At 42.2% G+C, this 22,064-nt stretch overlaps 3 protein-coding genes across 4 annotated transcripts in view; 2 read left to right on the top strand and 1 right to left on the bottom strand.

Moving 5' to 3' along the window:
• Positions 1-805: 805 nt before the first annotated feature.
• On the top strand, positions 806-3,660 carry LOC120043435 (group XIIA secretory phospholipase A2-like). Its single transcript, XM_038988019.1, has 4 exons — positions 806-1,192; positions 1,482-1,558; positions 1,998-2,163; positions 3,001-3,660. The coding sequence occupies exons 1-4, from the start codon at positions 925-927 to the stop codon at positions 3,117-3,119; spliced, it is 630 nt and encodes a 209-aa protein (XP_038843947.1). The 5' UTR covers positions 806-924; the 3' UTR covers positions 3,120-3,660.
• Positions 3,661-15,760: 12,100 nt separating this feature from the next.
• Positions 15,761-21,619, top strand: LOC120043433 (caspase-6-like). Of its 2 annotated transcripts, none has more exons than XM_038988018.1 (8): positions 15,761-15,843; positions 16,358-16,396; positions 17,145-17,187; positions 17,423-17,572; positions 17,695-17,771; positions 17,894-18,069; positions 18,357-18,507; positions 18,852-21,619. In XM_038988018.1, exons 1-8 carry the CDS (start codon positions 15,813-15,815, stop codon positions 19,088-19,090), a joined length of 906 nt encoding a protein of 301 aa, XP_038843946.1. In that variant the 5' UTR covers positions 15,761-15,812; the 3' UTR covers positions 19,091-21,619. The 2 variants fall into 2 exon arrangements, with proteins under 2 accessions (XP_038843946.1, XP_038843945.1); XM_038988017.1 differs by having other exon boundaries at positions 17,420-17,572.
• Positions 21,105-22,064, bottom strand: part of LOC120043432 (calcium uniporter protein, mitochondrial-like) — a 36,604-nt gene continuing 35,644 nt past the window's right edge. The window contains exon 8 of the mRNA XM_038988016.1: positions 21,105-22,056. Within this exon, the coding sequence (XP_038843944.1) occupies positions 21,979-22,056 (78 nt within the window). The 3' untranslated portion in view covers positions 21,105-21,978. The remainder of the gene's footprint in view (positions 22,057-22,064) is intronic.

The following is a 22,064-nucleotide window of genomic DNA, read 5'->3' as shown; positions in this document are numbered from 1 at the left end:
TGTTTTTCATGGAAGTCCTTGTGAACTGTAGTGGTGTTTCTGAAAAATACATACTGTATAGGCAGTGATTAATCCTTGTATTGATTAAAATCAGTGGTGGGAAAAGTACTCCATTATCATACTTGAGTAAGGGTAACGATACCTTTAATAGAACATTTCAAAAGAAAGTCACCCAGTGAAATACTAAGTATTTGGTTTTAAAAGTAAATGGTTTTAAATGTATCAAAAGTAAATGGAACTGCTAAAATGTACTTAAGTAGTAATAGTATAAACCACTTCAAATGCTGTATATTAAGCAAACCAGACGGTACAATTTTCTTGCTTTTTTAAAATTGACAGATAACCGGGCACACTCGGATATTTTCAAAAAGGAAGCATTTGTGTTTAGTGAGTCTGCCAGATCAGAAGCAGTAGGGATGACAAGGGATGTTCTCTTGATGTGTGTGAATTGGACCATTTTCCTGTCAAAATGTAACAAGTACTTTTGGGTGTCACGGAAAATGTATGGAGTAAAAAGTACATTATTTTCTTTAAAAATGTAAAGTAAATGTTAAAGTACAGATACCCCCCAAAAAAACTACTTAAGTAAAAATACTTGAAAGTACTACACTGATTAATATTGCCTTAAAACAAAACAAGACAATTTCTCAGTAAAAATCAAATCAGTCATGAATATACATTTGTTCGTGGCATGCATGAACTTTGAACATCTGTGGGCGATGAGTGACCACGTGTACTATAAGTGCAAATGTATCTATTGTCACTGATAGGCTTATTGCTGTCACGTGACTAATCCCATAACCCGGAAAGGGAATTGCATGACGTGATTTGTTGACGTCGAATAGGACCTGTAGTGTAACATTTGGGAAATTGTGATATGATTTTCTACCGACCTTTGGTGCAGTCATTTAACTTTGGATTCACATGCCGACCAATTGCAACTATTTGCTAGCATCCGGTGCTGTCATCATGCATCATAACAGTTGCATCCCGGTTTTTCTCGTTGGCTTACTATCTTTCTATGGATTTCTGAGGTGTGTGTCTTCGTGTAGTAAGGAACCTGAAACACCGGACTGGCGAATGACTTTAAAAACCATTCGCAATGGGATCCATAACATTGACAAATACCTCAACGTTGCTCTGGACTTATTTGGAGGACGAGATGGACTGTGTCTCTATGAATGCAGCGATGGTAAGGTCTCAGGCCACACACACAGTCAATACTTGTTGGTAATGGAAATAAAACATGGCCATAACTACTTTGCTTATTATGCAGACAAGCCATTTATTAAAAAGATCAGTTGAAAGTGATTATGTTCCACAAACAAAGCAGATAAGCACCACTGTAGCTATCTTGAGTTGTAAACCATTAAACTGGTACAGTGCCACCCCCAACACACTCTGTAGTCTCTCTGAACAGGTTGTCTCAACAAGACTAAAGAAGAACTCTGAACACCTCTACCTTTGCTCTTTCCTTGCAGGTTACAAACCAGAACCCCGGCCTGGTTACAAACCAACCCCACCCAATGGATGTGGGTCACCCCTGTTCGGATTCCAGGTGAGCTAGTGTCATGTATGACTTTGATCTATAGCAGTGGTCTTCCCTATTAGTCCTGTGGGGGGCACAGTGTGTGCAGACTGTTGTCCCAGTCCAGCACTAACCCACCTGATTTATCAACTCATGGTTTTTATGATTAGCAGAGACCTGTGTTTCAGACAGTGAAGCCTGCACACACTATAGTGTATTGCTATAGCGGCGGCTCTTCAGGACCAGTAACGAAGACACGAAGCCACACACGAAAAATAGTTTATTTTATTGTCACATACCCGGATATGTGCAGTGAAATGTGTTGTTTTACAGGGTCAGCCATAGTAGTGCGGCTCCCCTGTACGGCGACCACTGTTTATAGGAATGTTATTACACCTGTCATATTATATGTTGCATTGAATATTTGTGAGCATTGATCTAATGGCCAACTCTTTTGTCTACTCTACAGTTTGACATCGGCATCCCGTCCTTGACCAAGTGCTGTAACCAGCACGACCGTTGCTATGACACCTGTAACCGTGATAAACACGACTGTGACGATGAGTTCCAGGAATGCCTGGAGACCATCTGTAGGAGATTACAGAAGATGTTGGGACTGGCCCAGAGTGTCCAAGGTAAGATGGCAACTGGGTTGTGTTCATTAGGGCATGCAACAGAAAACGTTTTACAACGGAACACGACAATGAGTGTTTCTTATTGTAGTTCCATCCTGTTTCAGTCTGTTTTCTTCCATGTGATGTCTAATGAACACCACCCTGATTTATGTATTGACAAGCTCCCAGTGTTGAACACAGAGCAGGACTTGACTCAAGCATTCCTCACAGTTATTTCAATAATGTGTCCACCATCTTGTAGCCTAGTTAAATCATACTGAATGCCGCGCTCACCATTGTCAATTGTTTCATTTCTCTGGTGAGTTCAGCATTCAGTCTGGTTTAACCAGTCTAACAATCTTGCTGGTGGGGAAGATCATACAACTCATCCATATTAGGGCAAGCAACAGAAAAATGGTGGTTCAAGTCCTGAATGCTGATTGGCTGAAAGCCGTGGTATATCATACCGTATACCACGGGTATGAAAAAACATTGTATTTTTACTGCACCTATTAAGTTGGTAACCAGTTTATAATAGCAATAAGTCACCTTGGGGGTTTGTTGTATATGGCCAATATACCACGGCTAAAGGCTGCATCCAGACACTCTGTGTTGCGTCGTGCGTAAGAACAGCCCTTAGCCGTGGTATATTGGCCATATACCACACCCCCTCGTGCCATATTGCTTAATTATAGTACTGCAATGTTGAGGGAGCTAGCACAAGCATTTCACTGCACCTTTTATACCTGCTGTAAACTGTGCACGTGACAAATAACATTTTATATTGATTCATTTTTCTGTGTGTTTCATATGTCTGTATAACATGATCAACTCGTGTTTCCATGTCTCTCTATACAGCGTGTGAGAATACTGTGACCCTGCTGTTTGAGGCTGTCATGCACATGGGCTGTAAACCTTACATGGACAGCCAGAGAGACTCCTGCATATGCAAATTTGAAGTCAAGAGGGATCTATGAGCTGCCATCCAGAGGGGATTCTGGAATAGTCAAGCCACCAGAGAAACACTGAAGTAAATAGTGTACCTCGGGATAGAGCTGTGGAAGTTTCCATTGATAACAATGTGCTAAGCCTTGTGAAGGGGCCTGGATGTGCTCTCAATGAATGAGCGTTGGGTGATCTGAGTTTTAAAATCGCTATTTGATCATTTTGTAGAATTGTTCTCCTATGCAAAGGTTGTTTAGTAGTTGTCATGTATGTAATTTGTTTGTTCTGCCACACATATATATGAAGTATCAATTAAGAGAGAATATGAATGTTTATAAAAGGTAAGAAGACATTGAAAGACAAATGTATGACTACAAGCACATAATGATACAGTGATGAGGGTAATGGCTACATTATATTGCCCAGTAAGTGTATTGTTTTGGCTACTTTTTAATGATTTATATTAAATGTGTAAATAGGCTGATAAATGAATGTACACAACATGGTTTACCTGTTGATGGAGTGTTGCCCCAGTGGTTATGTTGTAGTTAAATTAAATGTTTGGAAAACCCCCGCTGTTCCATGCTTTTATTTTTGTTTTGTTGTTTGAGCTTTGTTGAGCTTGCCTCATTCACAGACATGCATACGGAAACATGCATTTTGTTTTTACAGTATCCCTATGTATAATGTCCAAAGATGTGTGTGTATATACTGCGTTGAAAATGGGAGAGTTCGTTTTGCATGGCCCGGTGCCTCGTGTGAGGAGGAGTAAATATTTTTAGACCATTCCATTGGTCCTTCAATGAAATCTTCACCCGCCCGGGGCATCGTGCCATGCAAAACGAACTGGCCCATTGAAATAGAGTTCTGCGCGGTACTGATTAATTCAGCCCGCTTCTGCTCGCACCCTCAGCTTTTAATACCTCATCCGCTGGCTTTCTATCCGACTCTCAGCCGCTACCGCAAGAACCGATCCCAAACCCAACCGAAGTCCAGCAATATTATTTTAGGCGAATGTGACGCATCTATCTCATTTGCCAGCCATGGTCGCAGCAATTTTGCGACCTATGTAAGCAATATCAAAATGCGCAAAATGAACCTAAGAAATAGTTTAAATTACAAGAGATTCTCACGTGGCCCATTATATTAGGTTATCGGTATTACTGCGCTATATCAACCAATAGGCTAGAAGCAGTTTGATTAGAGCAGTTGGGACACTTGCACTTTCTCTTGAGCTACGTTTTATAGCCTCGGTTTTAGGAGTAGGACGATTTTCAGACAGTGACACACACTTTTTCTTATTATCTACTTCACTTGCTTTGGCAATGTTAACATATGTTTCCCATGCCAATAAAGCCCTTTACTTTGAATTGATCAATATATATTTCAGGGCAATGTAGTAAACTATAGCCAACTCATATTTAGGAAGTAGCCTACATTGATTGCCTTGGAAAGATAACTGCCTCGGGCTTCTCCGCCCATGCATAGGCTATATAGACTGCTTTATTTCGTATGTGTGGTTACTGAATATGAGGCAGCAAGAACGATGAGAGCGGACACTTGTACATTCTCTTGAACTACGTTTTGCATATAGGATATAGCCTACCTTTTAGGAGGATAATTTGCAGGCAGAGACAAATAAATGGGTAATTAATATTTATTGAAAATGAAACGTTCGCTCACAATGGTAGCCTATCCGCGCGTTACGCCTTTTCAATAATTTTTTATTATTGCACCTTGACTAACGTTGGTTGAGCGTCCACCACTTATTTCCATTATCAATACCCTATTTATTTACAGACACTGTAGTAAACCGTAGTCTAATATTTAATGTAATTTTCTTGAAAAGACAACTGCCACTTGATTCTCCTCCCACGCATAGGCAGCCTACTCTATTTCATTGAGACCAGACTATAATCTCTCGGCGACTAATTCTTGTGGAAACGGCGAGAATCTGTCAATGTTGATGTAGGATTATGTGGTTATAAACAACATTGAGGGGTTCAATTAATCTGCCGGGCGCCAGACTATGCGTGTTTTTTACTGGGTGAAAGTTCATTGCGTTTGTTTTGGAACCGGCCTGCCTCCAGGGTGTGAGACAGGTGCCCGGTTCAAAGCCCACGGAGAAATCCGCTCAAAACAAAAGTCACGTAATTAGCACGTGGAGTAAAGAGTACGGTTCTGTGTTTTCACATGTAAAAGTGATTTATTTTGACAAAACAGCATTATCTGCTTTCCCAATTGAAAACTAGTTTGAAAATGCAAACATATTTTGAATGGAAAAGAGATGTATGCCTGTGTATGTTTCTGGATGATGCACCATGCTGCCTTGTTGACAGAGCGGCACAGACGACTGTTTGACTTGAAAAAGGGCACTCATCCCTTAGTGCTTTTGACAATTCACGTCAAAGGACATACACCGAGGCCCCGCGGTTCACCATTATTTATTTTTTATTTAACCTTTATTTAACCAGGAAAAACCCATTGAGACCCAGAGTCGCCTTTTCAAGGGATACCTGGCCGAGAAGGCAGCAACAATCAATACATTACAGAATTAAAACATACAACAATACAATACAACAATATGATCCAGCCCCCCCAAAAAACATTTACACTCCTCTGTAACAGAGTCTCCATTCAACATTTTAAATTCATTCAGTGGCACTAACATATCTAGATGAAGTATGCATTGTAGACTATACCATGCCTCTGGTGCACAAGACGAGAAGGTAGTCTTGCTTAATACTGCAAATGTCCTGGGGACTTTAAGTAGGTAGCCTAGTGGTTAGAGCGTTGGGCCAGTACCCTAAAGGTTGCTAGATTGAATCCCAGAGTTGACAAGGTAAAAATCTGTCATTCTGGCCCTGAACAAGGCAGTTAACTCACTGTTCCTAGGCCGTCATTGTAAATAAGAATTTGTTCTTAACTGACTTGCCTAGTTAAATAAATGTTTAAAAAAAAAAGTAGCAACCGAGATGAAGAGGGAGTTTACACAAAAGGGTTTAGTAGATGAACACTTACATATAATCAATCCTCCCAGTAGTTTCTGGTTTTGTTTTGTTGTTGTTGTTTATTTGGACAAATCAGGATTGTGCATAAAGTGACAATCAGCAGTTACATAATTTTTTTAAACTTATAAATGAATGATATGCACACATTGATTCTTGAAGAATAGGCTATAATTTATAAATGCATCATGAACTTAGTTCAACTGGCATACAACATCAAAACCCCAATTATAAGCTTGTTTTACTGCAATGTTTGTAAACAAAGAAAATGTTAAACAAATAGCCTACTGCAGCCTCAAAACATGGTTTGAACTATAATGTTGATGCAAGGCTGATCAGTCCTTGCATCCATAGCTCTGTCTATGATTTAGAGAGAGGTTACATTCCCCAAGCTCCATCCCTCAGCGTTTTACTGACAACCGCTTTGTTATTGTTTCGACTGCTGCTTTAACTGGTGCAGGGGTTTTCAAGACCCTGTGTGGACGATAAACGGTTTCCACTAGATTCAACAGCCACAAAATCTAAATGGTTTGTATCGTTTAAAAAATAGATTTTTGGCCATGATTAACACTGGCTAAATTAGCGGAGGGAGGGTTTTGGCCAAGATCCATAACGAAAAAGACATTACAGACAAAATACTTTATAATTTACATAAAGTTAAAACCATTAACGTGTGTGTGTGTGTGTGTGTGTGTGTGTGTCTGTGTGTGTGTGTGTGTGTGTGTGTGTGTGTGTGTGTGTGTGTGTGTGTGTGTGTGTGTGTGTGTGTGTGTGTGTGTGTGTGTGCGCGCAACGATATTAGCGGAAGGAGGGTTTTGGCCGAGTTTCCATTTGCGAGATTCATTCAATGAATCAGGGACAATATGGATAAGGTAACTTCAGAGAAAGCTATCTAATTAGACATGTCTATATATACACTGAGTGTAAAAACATTTTGCCCTCAGAATAGCCTCAATTCGCACAGCAAATTCATTGTCAATTAGGCTATTATTAGAATCTTTTTTATGTTGTCACAATTACATGGCTGCTTTTTAACAGACGGGAATCCCAGCTTTCCAACGGTGCATATTTATTTAGGCTATCTACAGCGCCTTTGGAAAGGCGAAAACAACATGAATGGTAGTTAGCTATATTTTACTAGCGAGATAACGGCTACAAGTTATGTTTTGAATTGGCTATCTAGTTATTATTTTATATCCGCTGCTGAAATGTCGCGCTCTCTCTTCTCGGGCAACGGCCCACTGGCACATAAACAGCACACATAGACATGCGCTGAAGTGTCATTCCAATGATGGCTGATATATCGATTTTTAAGTGATTGATAATATTTAAGTGTGCCTTCATGAACTATGTTAACAAACATTTCCATTACTTTTCATGACCTTACAACCCCTAATTTGGCAATTTGGAACAGCGCATCATGCCATTCACGCTGACGCATTTTCAATCCGCACAATCTCGAACACTGCTAGCCTACTGTCACGCATAGAATCACAGACTAGTGGCAAATAAACTTGAACATAGCACAATCGAGAAATGCCGATCCCACTTTCATTCCGCTTTGATCAACATTTCTTTTAGCTCACTGTGTGAATCTGGGCCGATGATATTCTACTTGTTTTATATAGGAGCTGGTACGCAATTCAACCCCAAAATTGAGGTTCCGGTACCGCGTACCAGACAACTCGGCCACAACTAAGCACTGATATGAAGAGTGATCAGATGAATTGCAATTAATTGCAAAGTCCCTCTTTGCCATGCAAATGAACTGAATCCCCCAAAAACATTTCCACTGCATTTTAGCCCTGCCACAAAAGGACCAGCTGACATCATGTCAGTGATTCTCTCCTTAACACAGGTGTGAGTGTTGACGAGGACAAGGCTGGAGACCACTCTGTCATGCTGATTGAGTTCGAATAACAGACTGGAAGCTTCAAAAGGAGGGTGGTGCTTGGAATCATTGTTCTTCCTCTGTCAACCATGGCTACATGCAAGGAAACACTTGCCATCATCATTGCTTTGCACAAAAAGGGCTTCACAGGCAAGGATATTGCTGCCAGTAAGATTGCACCTAAATCAACCATTTATCGGATTATCAAGAACTTCAAGGAGAGCGGTTCAATTGTTGTGAAGAAGGCTTCAGGGCGCCCAAGAAAGTCCAGCAAGCGCCAGGACCGTCTCCTAAAGTTGATTCAGCTGCGGGATCGGGGCACTACCAGTACAGAGCTTGCTCAGGAATGGCAGCAGGCAGGTGTGAGTACATCTGCACGCACAGTGAGGCAAAGACTTTTGGAGGATAGCCTGGTGTCAAGAAGGGCAGCAAAGAAGCCACTTCTCTCCAGGAAAAACATCCGGGACAGACTGATATTCTGCAAAAGGTACAGGGATTGGACTGCTGAGGACTGGGGTAAAGTCATTTTTTCTGATGAACCCCCTTTCCGATTCTTTGGGGCATCCGGAAAAAAGCTTGTCCGGAGAAGACAAGGTGAGCGCTACCATCAGTCCTGTGTCATGCCAACAGTAAAGCATCCTGAGACCATTCATGTGTGGGGTTGCTTCTCAGCCAAGGGAGGGGGCTCACTCACAATTTTGCCTAAGAACACAGCCATGAATAAAGAATGGTACCAACACATCCTCCGAGAGCAACTTCTCCCAACCATCCAGGAACAGTTTGGTGGCGAACAATGCCTTTTCCAGCATGATGGAGCACCTTGCCACAAGGCAAAAGTGATAACTAAGTGGCTTGGGGAACAAAACATAGATATTTTGGGTCCATGGCCAGGAAACTCCCCAGACCTTAATCCCATTGAGAACTTGTGGTCAATCCTCAAGAGGCGGGTGGACAAACAAAAACCCACAAAATCGGACAAACTCCAAGCATTGATTATGCAAGAATGGGCTGCCATCAGTCAGGATGTGGCCCAGAAGTTAATTGACAGCATGCCAGGGCAGATTGCAGAGGTCTTGAAAAAGAAGGGTCAACACTGCAAATATTGACTCTTTGCATCAACTTCATGTAATTGCCAATAAAAGCCTTTGACACTTATGAAATGCTTATAATTATACTTCAGTATTCCATAGTAACATCTGACAAAAATATCTAAAGACACTGAAGCAGCAAACTTTGTGGAAATTAATATTTGTGTCATTCTCAAAACTTTTGGCCACAACTGTATATTCATGCAGTAAGGAACCTGAAACAGAAACACCGGACTGGCAAATTACTTTAAAAACCATTCGCAATGGAATCCATAACATTGACAAATACCTCAATAAGATCTATAACATTAAAAAAGAACTCAACGTGGCTCTGGACTTACTTGGAGGACACGATGGAATGTGTCACTACGAATGCATTGATGGTAAAGTCTCTCCCTCGGGCTGCCCGCACGTACACACACACGCACACGCACACGCACACGCACACGCACCCCAATACTTGTTTGTAGTGGGAGAAAACATGGTAACAGCATAACGAAAAAGACATTACAGACAAAATACTTTACAATTTACATACATTTAAGAACATTAACATGTAATGTGTGTGTGTGTATGCATCTATCAGTTACACATGCATGTTGGTACATACACACAAGTAGGTCACATGGGGAGAGGTGTTGTGCCATGAGGTGTTGCTTTATTTGTTGTTTGAAACCAGGTTTTCTGTTCACTTGCTCTATATAAGATGGAAGGGACTTCCATGCAGTCATGGCTGTGCATAATAGTGTACGTTTTCTTGAATTTGTTCTGGACCTGGGGACTGTGAAAATACCCCTGGTGGCATGTCTGGTGGGGTAAGTGTGTGTGTCAGTGCTGTGTGTAATTGATTACGCAAACAATTTGGAATTTCCAACACAATAACGTTTCTTATAAAAATAAGAAGTGACGTAGTCAGTCTTTCCACAACTCTTAGCCAAGAGAGACTGGCATATATAGTATGAATATTAGCCCTCTGATTACAATGAAGAGCAAGACGTGCTGCTCTGTTCTGGGCCAGCTACAGCTTAACTAGGTCTTTCTTTGCAGCACTTGACCAAATGACTGGACAATAATCAATATAAGATAAAACTAGAGCCTGCAGGATTTGCTTTTTGGAGTGTGGTGTCAAAAAAGCAGAGCATCTCTTTATTACAGACAGACCTCTCCCCATCTTTACAACCATTGAATCTATATGTTTTGACCATGACAGTTTACAATATAAGGTAACACCAAGTCATTTAGTGTCCTCTACTTGTTCAACAGCCACACCATTCATTACCAGATTCAGATGAGGTCAAGAACGTAGAGAATGAAGACTACTGTTTATAGGAATGTTGTAAGACCTGTCATATTATATATTGCAATGAATATTTGTGAGCATTGATCTAATGGCCAACTCTTTTGTCTACTTTACAGTTTGACATCGGCATCCCGTCCTTGACCAAGTGCTGTAACCAGCACGACCGTTTCTATGACACCTGTAACTGTGATGAACACGACTGTGCCGATGATTCCAGAAATGCCTGGAGACCATCTGTAGGAGATTACAGAAGATGTTGGGACTGGCCCAGAGTGTCCAAGGTAAGATGGCAACTGGGTTGTGTTCATTAGGGCATGCAACAGAAAACGTTTTACAACGGAACACAACAATTAGTGTTTCTTATTGTAGTTCCTGTCAGTTTCAGTCTGTTTTCTTCCATCCTGTTTCAGTCTGTTTTCTTCCATGTGTTGCCTAATGAACACCACCCTGATTCATGTATTGACATGCTCCCAGTGTTGAACACAGAGCAGGACTTGACTCAAGCATTCCTCACAGTTAATTCAATAATGTGTCCACCATCTTGTAGCCTGGTTAAATCATACTGAACCCTGCACTCACCATTGTCAATTGTTTCACTTCACTGGTGAGTTCAGCATTCAGTCTGGTTTAACCAGGCTAACAATGTTGCTGGTGGGGAAGATCATACAACTCCCCCTGATGGCGTGTCTGGTGAGGTCTATAACTTAGGGAATGAAGACTACTCTTTATAGGAATGTTATCTGGGGACCCTGGGAATAAACACCTCCCTCTTCAACTGGATCCTGGACTTCCTGAAGGGCCGCCCCCAGGTGGTAAGGGTAGGCAACGACACATCTGCCACGCTGATCCTCAACACGGAATCCCCTCAGGGGTGCGTTCTTAGTCCCCTCCTGTACTCCCTGTTCACCCATGACTGCATGGCCAGGCACGAATCCAACAACATCATTAAGTTTGCTGACGACACAACGGTGGTAGGCCTGATCACACAACGATGAGACAGCCTATAGGGAGGAAGTCAGAGACCTGGCAGTGTGGTGCCATGACAATAACCTCTCCCTCAATGTGAGCAAGACAAAGGAGATGATCATAGACTACAGGAAAAGGAGTGCCGAACACACCCCCATTCAAATTGACAGGGCTGTAGTGGAGCCGGTCGAGAGATTGAAGTTACTTGGTGTCCACATCACCAACAAACTATCATGGTCCAAACACACCAAGTTGTGAAGAGGGCACGACAACACCTTTTCCTCTCAGGAGACTGAGAAGAGTTGGCATGGGTCCCCAGATCCTCAAAAAGTTCTAAAGCTGCACCATCGAGAGCATCCTGACTGGTTGCATCACCGCCTGGTATGGCAACTGCTCGGCATCCGACCATAAGGCTCTACAGAGGGTAGTGCGTACAGCCCAGTACATCACTGGGGCCAAGCTTCCTGCCATCCAGGAACTATATACTGTACCAGGCTGTGTCAGAGGAAGGCCCTAAAAATTGTCAAAGACTCCAGTCACCCAAGTAATAGACTGTTCTCTCTGCTACCGCACGGCATGCGGTACCGATGTGCCAAGTCTAGGTCCAAAATTCTCCTGATCAGCTTCTACCCCTAAGCCATAAAACTGCTGCACAATTAATCAAATGGCCACCCAGACTATTTGCATTGACCCCCCCCCCCCCCCCCCTCTTTGTTTTTACACTGCTGGTACTCACTGTTTATTATCTATACATAGTCACTTTACCCCTACACATTGATTCAGTACCCTTGTAGCCTCAATATTGTTATTTATTGTGGTCCTTTTTTATTTATTTTTACTTTGGTAAATATTTTCTTAACTCTATTTTCTTGAAACTACATTGTTGGTTAAGGGCTTGTAAGTTAGCATTTCACGCTAAGGTCTACACCTGTTGTTTTCAGCGCATGTGACAAATATAATTAGATTTGATTACACCTGTCATATTACATATTGCATTGAATATTTGTGAGCATTGATCTAATGGCCATCTCTTTTGTCTACTCTACAAGTTGACATCAACAACCCATCCTTGACCAAGTTCTGTAACCAGCACAACTGTTGCTATGCCACTTGTAACTGTGATAAAGACGACTGTGACGATGAGTTCCAGGAATGCCTGGAGATAGATTTCTGTAGGAGATTACAGAAGATGTGGGGACTTGCCTAGAGTTTCCAAGGTAAAATGACACCTGGATTGTGTTCATTAGAGCATGCAACAGAAAACGTTTTACAACGGAATACGAAAATAAGTGTTTCTTATTGGAGAACTCCAAGTAGTTTGTCTGTTTTCTTCTGTGTGGTGCCCAATGAACACAACCCTGATTCATGTATTGACATGCTCCCAGTGTCAAGCATTCCTCACAGTTAATTCAATAATGTGTCCACAATCTTGTAGCCTGGTTAAATCATACTGAACCCTGCACTCACCATTGTCAATTGTTTCACTTCACTGGTGAGTTCAGCATTCAGTCTGGTTTAACCAGGCTAACAATCTTGCTGGTGGGGAAGAACATACAACTCATCCATATTACTATGTGTATTACCTCTTCTATTACTTGTCATTTTTTTGATTTGACTCTTATTATTGATATTGATGCCGGGGCGGGGCGGGGCGGGGCGGGGCGTGGCAGCAGGTAGTCTAGTGGACCAAAAGGTTGCAAGATCGAATCCCAGAGCTGACAAGGTAAAAATCTGTTGTTCTGCCCCTGAACAAGGCAGTTAACCCACTGTTCCTAGGCCATCATTGAAAATACGAATTTGTTCTTAACTGACTTGCCTAGTTTAATAAAGGTAAAAAATTAATTGATGATTGATTATAGAACTTCAATGTCAAGGGAGCCAGTGTAACCAATGTGAAATGGCTAGCTAGTTAACAGGGTGCGCGCTAATAGCGTTTCGGTGACGTCACTCACTCTGAGACCTTGAAGTAGTTGCTCTGCAAGGGCCGCGGCTTTTGTGAAGCGATGTGTAACGATGCTTCGAGGGTGGCTGTTGTCAATGTGTGCAGAGGGTCCCTGGTTCAAGCCCAGGAAGGGGCGAGGAGAGGGACGGAAGCTATACTGTTACATTGGTGCCGTGACCCGGATCACTGGTTGCTGCGGAAAAGGAGGAGATCAAAAGGGGAGTGAGTGTAACCGATGTGAATTGGCTAGCGGGGTGCGCGCTAATAGTGTTTCAATGGGAGACGTCACTCGCTCTGAAACCTTGAAGTAGTTGTTCCCCTTGCTCTGCAAGGGCCTCAGCTTTTGTGAAGCGATGGGTAACGATACTTTGAGGGTGGCTTTTGTTGACGTGTGCAGAGGGTCCCTGGTTCGAGCCCAGGAAGGGGAGAGGGACAGAAGCTATACTGTTACACCAGCACACAAGCATTTCACTGCAACTTTTATACCATGACAAATAACATTCGATTGTTATTCATTTTCTGTGTGTCTGTATAACATGATCTGCTCGTGTTTTCAGAGTGTGAACAATACTGCAACCCTGCTGTTTAATGCTGTCATGTGCATGACACGGAACCCAAACCGGCTGCGCACGTGCGCCATTGTGCGCTATCATGCATAAATGTATTTTTCCCCCCCAGACCAAACGCGATCACGACACGCAGGTTAAAATATCAAAACAAGGGCCTCCCGGGTGGCGCAGTGGTCTAGGGCACTGCATCGCAGCGAGACTCTGAGTTCGCGCCCAGGCTCTGTCGCAGCCGGCCGCGACCGGGAGGTCTGTGGGGCAACGCACAATTGGCCTAGCGTCGTCCGGGTTAGAGAGGGTTTGGCCGGTAGGGATATCCTTGTCTCATCGCGCACCAGCTACTCCTGTGGCGGGCCGGGCGCAGTGCGCGCTAACCAAGGTAGCCAGGTGCACAGTGTTTCCTCCGACACATTGGTGCGGCTGGCTTCCGGGTTGGAGGCACGCTGTGTTAAGAAGCAGTGCGGCTTGGTTGGGTTGTGTTTTGGAGGACGCATGGCTTTCGACCTTCGTCTCTCCCGAGCCCGTACGGGAGTTGTAGCGATGAGACAAGATAGTAATTACTAACAATTGGATACCACAAAAAGGGGGTAATTTATATATATATATATATATATATATATAAAAACAAACTCTGAACCAATTACATTAATTTGGGGACAGGTCGAAAAGCATTAAACATGTATGGCAATTTAGCTAGCTAGCTTGCACCTGCTAGCTGACGTTAATTTGTCCTATTTAGCTAGCTTGCTGTTGCTAGCTAATTTGTCCTGGGATATAAACATTGAGTTATTATTTTACCTGAAATGCACAAGGACCTCTACCCCGACAATTAATCCACACATAAAACGGCCAACTGAATCATTTCTAGTCATCGCTCCTCCTTCCAGGCTTTTTCATCTTTGAATTTATATGGTGATCCATCTAAACTTTTATTGTATTACCACGACAACCGGCAACAAAGTTCGTCTTTCAGTCACCCACGTGGGTATAACCAATGAGGAGATGGCACGTGGGTACCTGCTTCTATAAACCAATGAGGAGATGACTTTCATAGTAGGAACGACTTCTATTTTAGCCCTTGGTGTCGCAGACGCTTGTTGGCGTGCGCAAGCAGTGTGGGTGCAATAATTGAATAACATGGATTTCTAAATTTATTTTGCGACGCTCGCGCACGCGACGTGTCCGGTCTGGTCAGCATGTGAGGTGTAAACCCTACATTGACAGCCAGTGAGACTCCTACAGTGCACACGTAACTGACATTTGACGTTTGTTGAGCTTGCCTCATTCACAGGCATACGCAAACATGTATTTGGTTTTTACAGTATCCCTCTGCATAATGTCACACCCTGAAACATGTTTTATATTATACTGAACAAAAATATAAGTCGATACCAGTCACCTCCACCGTCGTTTTAGAGAATGTGACATTATGTCCAACCAGCCTCACAACCGCAGACCACGTGTAACCACGCCAACCCAGGACCTCCACATCTGGTTTCTTCACCTGCGGGGTCGTCTGAGACCAGCCACCCGGACAGGAGGAATATTTCTGTCTATAATAAAGCCCTTTTGTGGGGAAAAAGTCAGTCTCAATGGCTGTGCCCCTGCCCAGTCATATAAAATTCATAGATCAGGGCCTAATTAATTTATTTTAATTCACTGATTTGCTTATATGTACTGTAACTCAGCAAAATCGTTTAAATTGCTGCATGTTGCGTTTATATTTTTGTTTAGTATATATTTGACTCTGTTATACGGTTCTCAGTGGCTACAATGTGGCATTATACGGAAGTTGTAACGAGCAACGCTTGACTGCCATGCCGAGTTGCCAATTGTATCCAGTTTTTGAGTAGATGCGCCAATCAGCTTAAAGGGGCGGGAAGTGTCATTCTCCTTCAGTGTTAGTAAAGCCGATACATTTTACACATTTTGTGTACACATTGAAAGGAGAGTAGACAGCAACCATGTCGTGTCCAGGGAATAAAGACACCAAAGGTAAGAAAAAGTCATATTTTGAAGTCATACAATACTATATGTATGTCGTGGTATTAGTAGTCTTGAAGTTTAATGTAATGTTGTGATCACGGAAATCATATAAGACAAATATGAAAGAAGAACTCTCAGAAGACATTTCTGACCCTCCCTGGGAAAGGAAAGTAAACAAAAGAATAATAATTCACTTGCTGAATGATGTCATGGATTTCACAATTTCCCCTCCATTTACCTCGCTTATCTTTCATTGTTCTAATACGTTTATAAGGTGTATGTACCGCATTGTGTGTCTGTTTGTACTGTTATTACAGTAGCCAAGGTTGTTGTTCACTGTCAGATTAATCGCGTCCCGAGACTCTACGCAATAGCCTGGGGACTAGGTTACTGACAGATGAGCACAGACCAGATTTTATGTAAGGTGTTAAATCAATGTTATCAGTGTACAGACTTATTTCACAGGTGTGTGAAATCTTACTGTATTGTCTCATGTGGGATTTTCGTCTCTTCCAATTCACAGGAAGCTTGGAAAAAGACAGCAAAACTTCACATAGGACAGGTGAGTATGTACGGGCGATGTCAGGTTAGGTAGGTCTAGGTGCTCAATGCTTGTAGAGACATATGCAGATGTACATTTAAAACCAAAACAGAAAGACTGTTTGAGGTACTGTTTTAACGAAACTACCTTATCTCAAGAAATGTCCTTTTACGAGACTCAAAGTACACGCTAATTATGTAATGGTTAACACAAACCTGTAGTTATTTCTCCGTTTGGCGTTTGCACTGAGCAATCACCTGAATCAAAAGCAGTATACCCTCCTCGTGTGCTCTCAATAATAACCTTAACACAAGGAACATGAGGAAATGGAGTGGCAGACTTTTCCCTTTTTCCCTGACCTCATTTGGAAGAATTGTCCAAATCCTGCTTCACCCCACACCTGCAACAGCAGCACGAGTAAAGTGCATGTGAGATAGGAGAGCATTGTCACTTTTTACTACTGGTCTTAACACCTGTATCCAGCCTATTGAAAACCACCAGGACTGGGTGCTTATTGAACAATGGCTGCTTGACCCTGGAGTTATAGCCGAGGCTACTAATTCACAAACCTGTTTGCAGAGCTTAACAATAGACCCCCCAAAATAAATCTGATCCCAAAAGCTTTGAAGAGAATTTGCATCGAACCTGCCAAGTGTTGAGATATCAGAAAGCTGTAAAACCACATTAGAGGGCTTTGAGAAGTCATAAAATAAATATTCATGCAAATTGTCATACCTGTTCAGATTGTATGTTCCTTTCTCGTTATCAGGTCCTAGTGAGAACCTTACAGAAACAGATGGGTATTTCTGCAGGTAACTATTAGTAATAATATGACTCATTACATTGTTATAAATGACTTTAATGTAATGAACACGTGGTTGAAATAAGTTCAAGTATGTTGACAGTTGAAGTGAACAGATAGTTTAGTGTAACAGATTACTTGTGGTAACAGATAAGAAATCGATACCGTCTCTTGTTCATCTACACCCATTATGGCATAACAAGGTATTGGTATTTACAGGGGAGCGTGTGTTTTTCTTTCAGCAGTTCTTTCTCTATGGACCCTGCGGACGAGTATAAGATGAACCACAAGCGGCGAGGCCTGGCTCTCATCTTCAACCAGGAACACTTCTTCTGGCATCTGAGGATGCCCTCCCGCAACGGGACCAATGCTGACCGCTCCAACCTGGTCAAAAGGTATACATGGCATCAGATATGACCGTGCTTCATAACTCCCTATAGACCGGTTCAGTCAACTGTAGTGCTGATGTTTAAAATGTAATGCCTAACCATGTTTGACACTTGATTTTCTGATTCAGATTTGAGGACTTGAACTTTGAAGTGCAGGCCTTTGATAATCTGAAGGTGGAGGAAGTTCTGGATAAAATCAGTCAGGGTAAGCAGCACTTCAAGTCATTCGATACCACCTCAAATAATCCGCTTAACACAGATACTGTATCAGTCACAGTCAGTATTATACTTCAGAATAGTAAATTATACATGTCTGATACTCTATAGCGGCTGAGGCCAACCATGCTGATGCAGACTGCTTCGTGTGCGTCTTTCTGAGCCACGGAGAGAACGACCACGTCTATGCTTACGACGACAAGATTGCTATCCAGGACATCACTGCCCTGTTCAAAGGAGACAAGTGTAAGAGCCTGGTGGGCAAGCCCAAGATCTTCATACTACAGGTAAGCAGTCAGATGATGAGATGCCTTTGAATAGATCCATTTTAGATGAAACCTTTGACATTCAGTACTGTTGACTCATAGACCTATAGACCATATCTGATGTTTGGGGGCCGGTGAAGGCATATCTTCATCAGACACAATACTATTATTTGTAATTCTATTTGTAAACATTTGATCCACATAACCCAAAAATATTTACTGCTAAATATATGTATTTTTCTATATAACACTTCCATCAAATTGACGTTTTGACTCTTTACGGTTTCTGATTTGATTGACACCGACAGGCGTGCCGTGGGGACAAGCATGACGATCCAGTGACCCCCATGGACGTGGTGGACAGCGAAGTGCAGACCAACGAGGTGGTGGTGGACGCTGGGGTGGTCTACACCCTCCCTGCTGGCGCGGACTTCATCATGTGTTACTCTGTGGCTGAAGGTGAGGAACACATGGCACAGCTGATAGTCCATTACAGAAAACAAGAAGAAATACTGTTAACCTAGTGGTCGTAAATGAGGATAGATGCATAGATCAGTGATACATGGAGAATAAAGACAACTTAATTATTTTAATTCCTTATCAACAGACTCACAGTTACTATTTTGTACCCAACTCCTTCTTACTGTGACTTGTATACAGTTATGCTGTTTAGACAACATCCTAAATAACTGTTTCCCTGTGTAGTGTAATGGTGTTTGATCACTTGATTATCCTTTGCTTCTCACTTGGATTAATAGAATACAGATCTAACTGCCATACTCGTTCCCGGTCTCCCTGTGCAGGCTACTATTCCCACCGCGAGCCGATCAACGGCTCCTGGTACATCCAGGACCTGTGTGGGGCCATGCGGAAGTTTGGGGATTCCCTGGAGTTCACGGAGCTCCTGACCCTGGTCAACAGGAAGGTGTCCATGAGGAGCGTCGGGAATTGTACCGACCGGACCGCCATCGGGAAGAAACAGGTCCCCTGCTTTGCTTCCATGCTCACCAGGAAGCTCTACTTCCGAGCCAAGAAGCAGTAAGGTTTCCATCCACCGGGCAACTACTACGTCATTCCTGAATCCTGCTGTAGTTGTTTTGGATGTTTTTGGGGAGAAAGGTGGTCCTTGACTATAATGTCTGGTGGTTCTTTTTGTTAAACGTTTGTCTATATTATTTCGATGTTTGTCTTGAGGACCATGAAATACACTTTATCAAGCTGTGCATATTCCCTTTATTCTAATCATCTTTCCTATGAAACCAAATGGAGATCATGTCATTTGCTGACGATTGTTGATGCTGTTCTATTTTAACATTCTGTGGTGCCAAAGCTGACCTAAAACAAAGCATGTACTATACTGGTGAAACCTGCTTGGCTGCTCGGCTTCAGGCTTTCCTTGTTGGTGTTGACAGAGGTCATGGAATGTACCTGCAGGGCAGGTAAAAGAGTGACATGAGAATGGTAATTGAGCATTAACATTTCAAATTACTTTATTCTCAGTCTGTTTGTGGATAGCTATTGGTTAAGAGGGGATTCTCAGTCAGTAAAGGATTTTGCATCACCAGTCCCTTTAGGCCTTTCGAGAGAATACTGCTAATTCTTAGCATTGAGTAATGGTTCCCTGGGCTTGATTTGTTTACATCAACTATCTGTGTCAAATATACAAAGAAATGTGCACATTGTTTGAAGGAGGCAGTGGCTCTGGGGCTAAATCCCTACCTTGCATCCAAAAGGTGTGGCTTTGATCCTTATCTCTTGTGCAAGTTTCTGCAACTGTCGTTGTCCGACATAGGAAGAAAAGTGCCGATTGGGTGGCTCTGGGGTTGAATCCCTGGCTTGCAGCCAAGAGGATATGGGTTCAGTTCTTATCTCTTGTGCTTTAGTCTACTGCACATTTACGCAAATGTCAAAATTAAGTGTTAGTAGTGTGAAGGAGTCTGTGGCTCTGGATCTCACCCAAATAGCACAGGGTTGTAGGTTTGAACCTACTGCAGGACTCGAGCATGGTTGTGTGGACAACGGGCTCTGCTGCAGAGCGAGTTAAGGCCACTAGAAGTGGTTGCCACATCAAGATGGCTGGAGAATGGTGGCGTTGGTCCTAAGTATGCATTAAGCAGGGGATGTTAATCCTGGGGTCCCCTGCCATAGTTCCTGAACACTAACCAGCAGTGGTTATGGGAAAAAATATAGACACTTAGTATCTCTCTTGAAATACAGGCATCTACTTTTTTCAGGGGTTTTTCTCCCTAACAACTGCTGGTTACAGGGATGTGAACCCAAGGTATTAACCCTCATCAGTTCTCCAACCACATCTGTGCCACCGATTGCTTCACACTTCAAAACACATATTCATATGATTGACATGGACATTGGGGAAACGTACACTAAATCACAAGAGTAGAGGATTGAACCCACAACATCTTGGTTGCTGAGATTTAACCCCAAATCCTTCACACTTGAAGCCCTTCTCTTTGTATGTTAGACATCGACAGTTACAGAAACTGTCAATCAAGCACAAGATATATGGATTAAACCCACAACCTCCAACCTCTTAAGGCAGGGACCAAACCCCTTACCCACGTCCCCATCTGGTCCTCTGTAGTCAACAAGATGAAAAGACAATGATGTGCCTCAATATGTTGCCTCCTCACTTGTTCTGTCAAAAAGGGAATTTGTGTTTCTGTTTGCACTTGGATGTGCTTAGTCTTTACAACTCAAATGTAGTTTTCCATGTTTTGAAAGCGGCAGGCTAAACGTGAACAAACAACTCCAATATGGAAAGTACCTCAGGGAGTCAAGTGTCTAGTGTTTCAAAGACGTTCAGTAAACAAGTTTGGTCACATGACCTACTGTACTACTACTGACTCAGGAAAACCAAAGAAGTCATATACATTGTTTACTGCCACTATGGTAGTGCCTTTGTTTGGTAATTCAAATCAATGGCTTTTTAAATAACAGCTTTTTACCACTATTCTTTTTTTATTGAGAGTATTTGACAGCTGTTTTCATCTTAAGATAAGATCACTTTATTGGTCAATTACACCCCCCCCCCCCCCCCCGTACTGTTAATCTTTTTAAATAGCATTTTATATAGCTCATATAAGACAACTCAGGGTACCAATCAACCGACCATCTCATGTTTAAAAAATAAAGAAATCATTGTTAGTCACTTGGAGATATTTACTAAAGCAATGATAACGCACAAGGTATTACTAATTTGTATGTGAACCTGAGTGCTGGACACCAATTCATGTTTCTATTTCTGAAGTGTACAAGAAAATGAGGACCGTTTTAGTCTCCATGGGTGAATACAAGGAACCACTGCTTAGTAAGAGTATTGTACTTTTCTTGTTATGTGGTCCACCAGGGAAATTTGTCTCTGACCTTTTGGGAGATTGGCGTTTGCGCTAATAGCATTTGCACTACTAGAATTTGGAGAGGTGTGTGGGGCTCCTATAGAATTAGAATCTCTCATTTATAAAATGACAGTTGTAAAACTGTTGAAATATGTTTGGGGTTTTGATGATTGAAACAAGTCTGAATTGAGGTGCAATAAAATATTGAAATGTAATTTGTGTTCAGTCTCAGTTCTCTTAATCTTTAAACTATTCAGAACGTTGCTCTTCTATAGAAATGAAACTAGCTACTAGTTTACTACTAGCTACACCCACCAGGTGAGCCAGGCCAAGGCCCCGCCCTGCAACAGCCAGGAATGCAGATTAAATATGATTAGTATTCAGGAAGATGCTTTCTCATATGATATTTATTACTATACTTCTATTACCACAAATGACTTCCAACATTGTAAACGGTGTAAACCAAAACTCTAAAATGATCTGTGGGGTTAGTAAGAAAAAGTAATCGTTATCAAAATAAATGGGAAGAAATGCTGCTGCTCAGTAGTCCTTCAGTTTGACGTGGTGTTGCTCTTCATGGCTGGCTCTGGATCTGTTCTACAGGGAGCTGAAGTTGGGTTGGATTCCTTAGACGTCTCAAATCTTCTTCCACCTAAAGAT

Source organism: Salvelinus namaycush, unplaced genomic scaffold (assembly GCF_016432855.1).
Source record: "Salvelinus namaycush isolate Seneca unplaced genomic scaffold, SaNama_1.0 Scaffold916, whole genome shotgun sequence".
Lineage (NCBI taxonomy): Eukaryota > Metazoa > Chordata > Actinopteri > Salmoniformes > Salmonidae > Salvelinus > Salvelinus namaycush.
This window is presented reverse-complemented; position numbering and strand designations above follow the sequence as displayed.

Coding starts and splice junctions, on each gene's coding strand:
- LOC120043433 (XM_038988017.1), top strand. CDS start 15,813: ATGTCGTGTCCAGGGAATAAAGACACCAAAG. Junction 17,573..17,694: donor CGCTCCAACCTGGTCAAAAG/GTATACATGGCA, acceptor TTTCTGATTCAG/ATTTGAGGACTTGAACTTTG. Junction 17,772..17,893: donor TCTGGATAAAATCAGTCAGG/GTAAGCAGCACT, acceptor GATACTCTATAG/CGGCTGAGGCCAACCATGCT.
- LOC120043435 (XM_038988019.1), top strand. CDS start 925: ATGCCGACCAATTGCAACTATTTGCTAGCATCCGGTGCTGTCATCATG. Junction 1,193..1,481: donor TCTCTATGAATGCAGCGATG/GTAAGGTCTCAG, acceptor CTTTCCTTGCAG/GTTACAAACCAGAACCCCGG. Junction 2,164..3,000: donor ACTGGCCCAGAGTGTCCAAG/GTAAGATGGCAA, acceptor CTCTCTATACAG/CGTGTGAGAATACTGTGACC.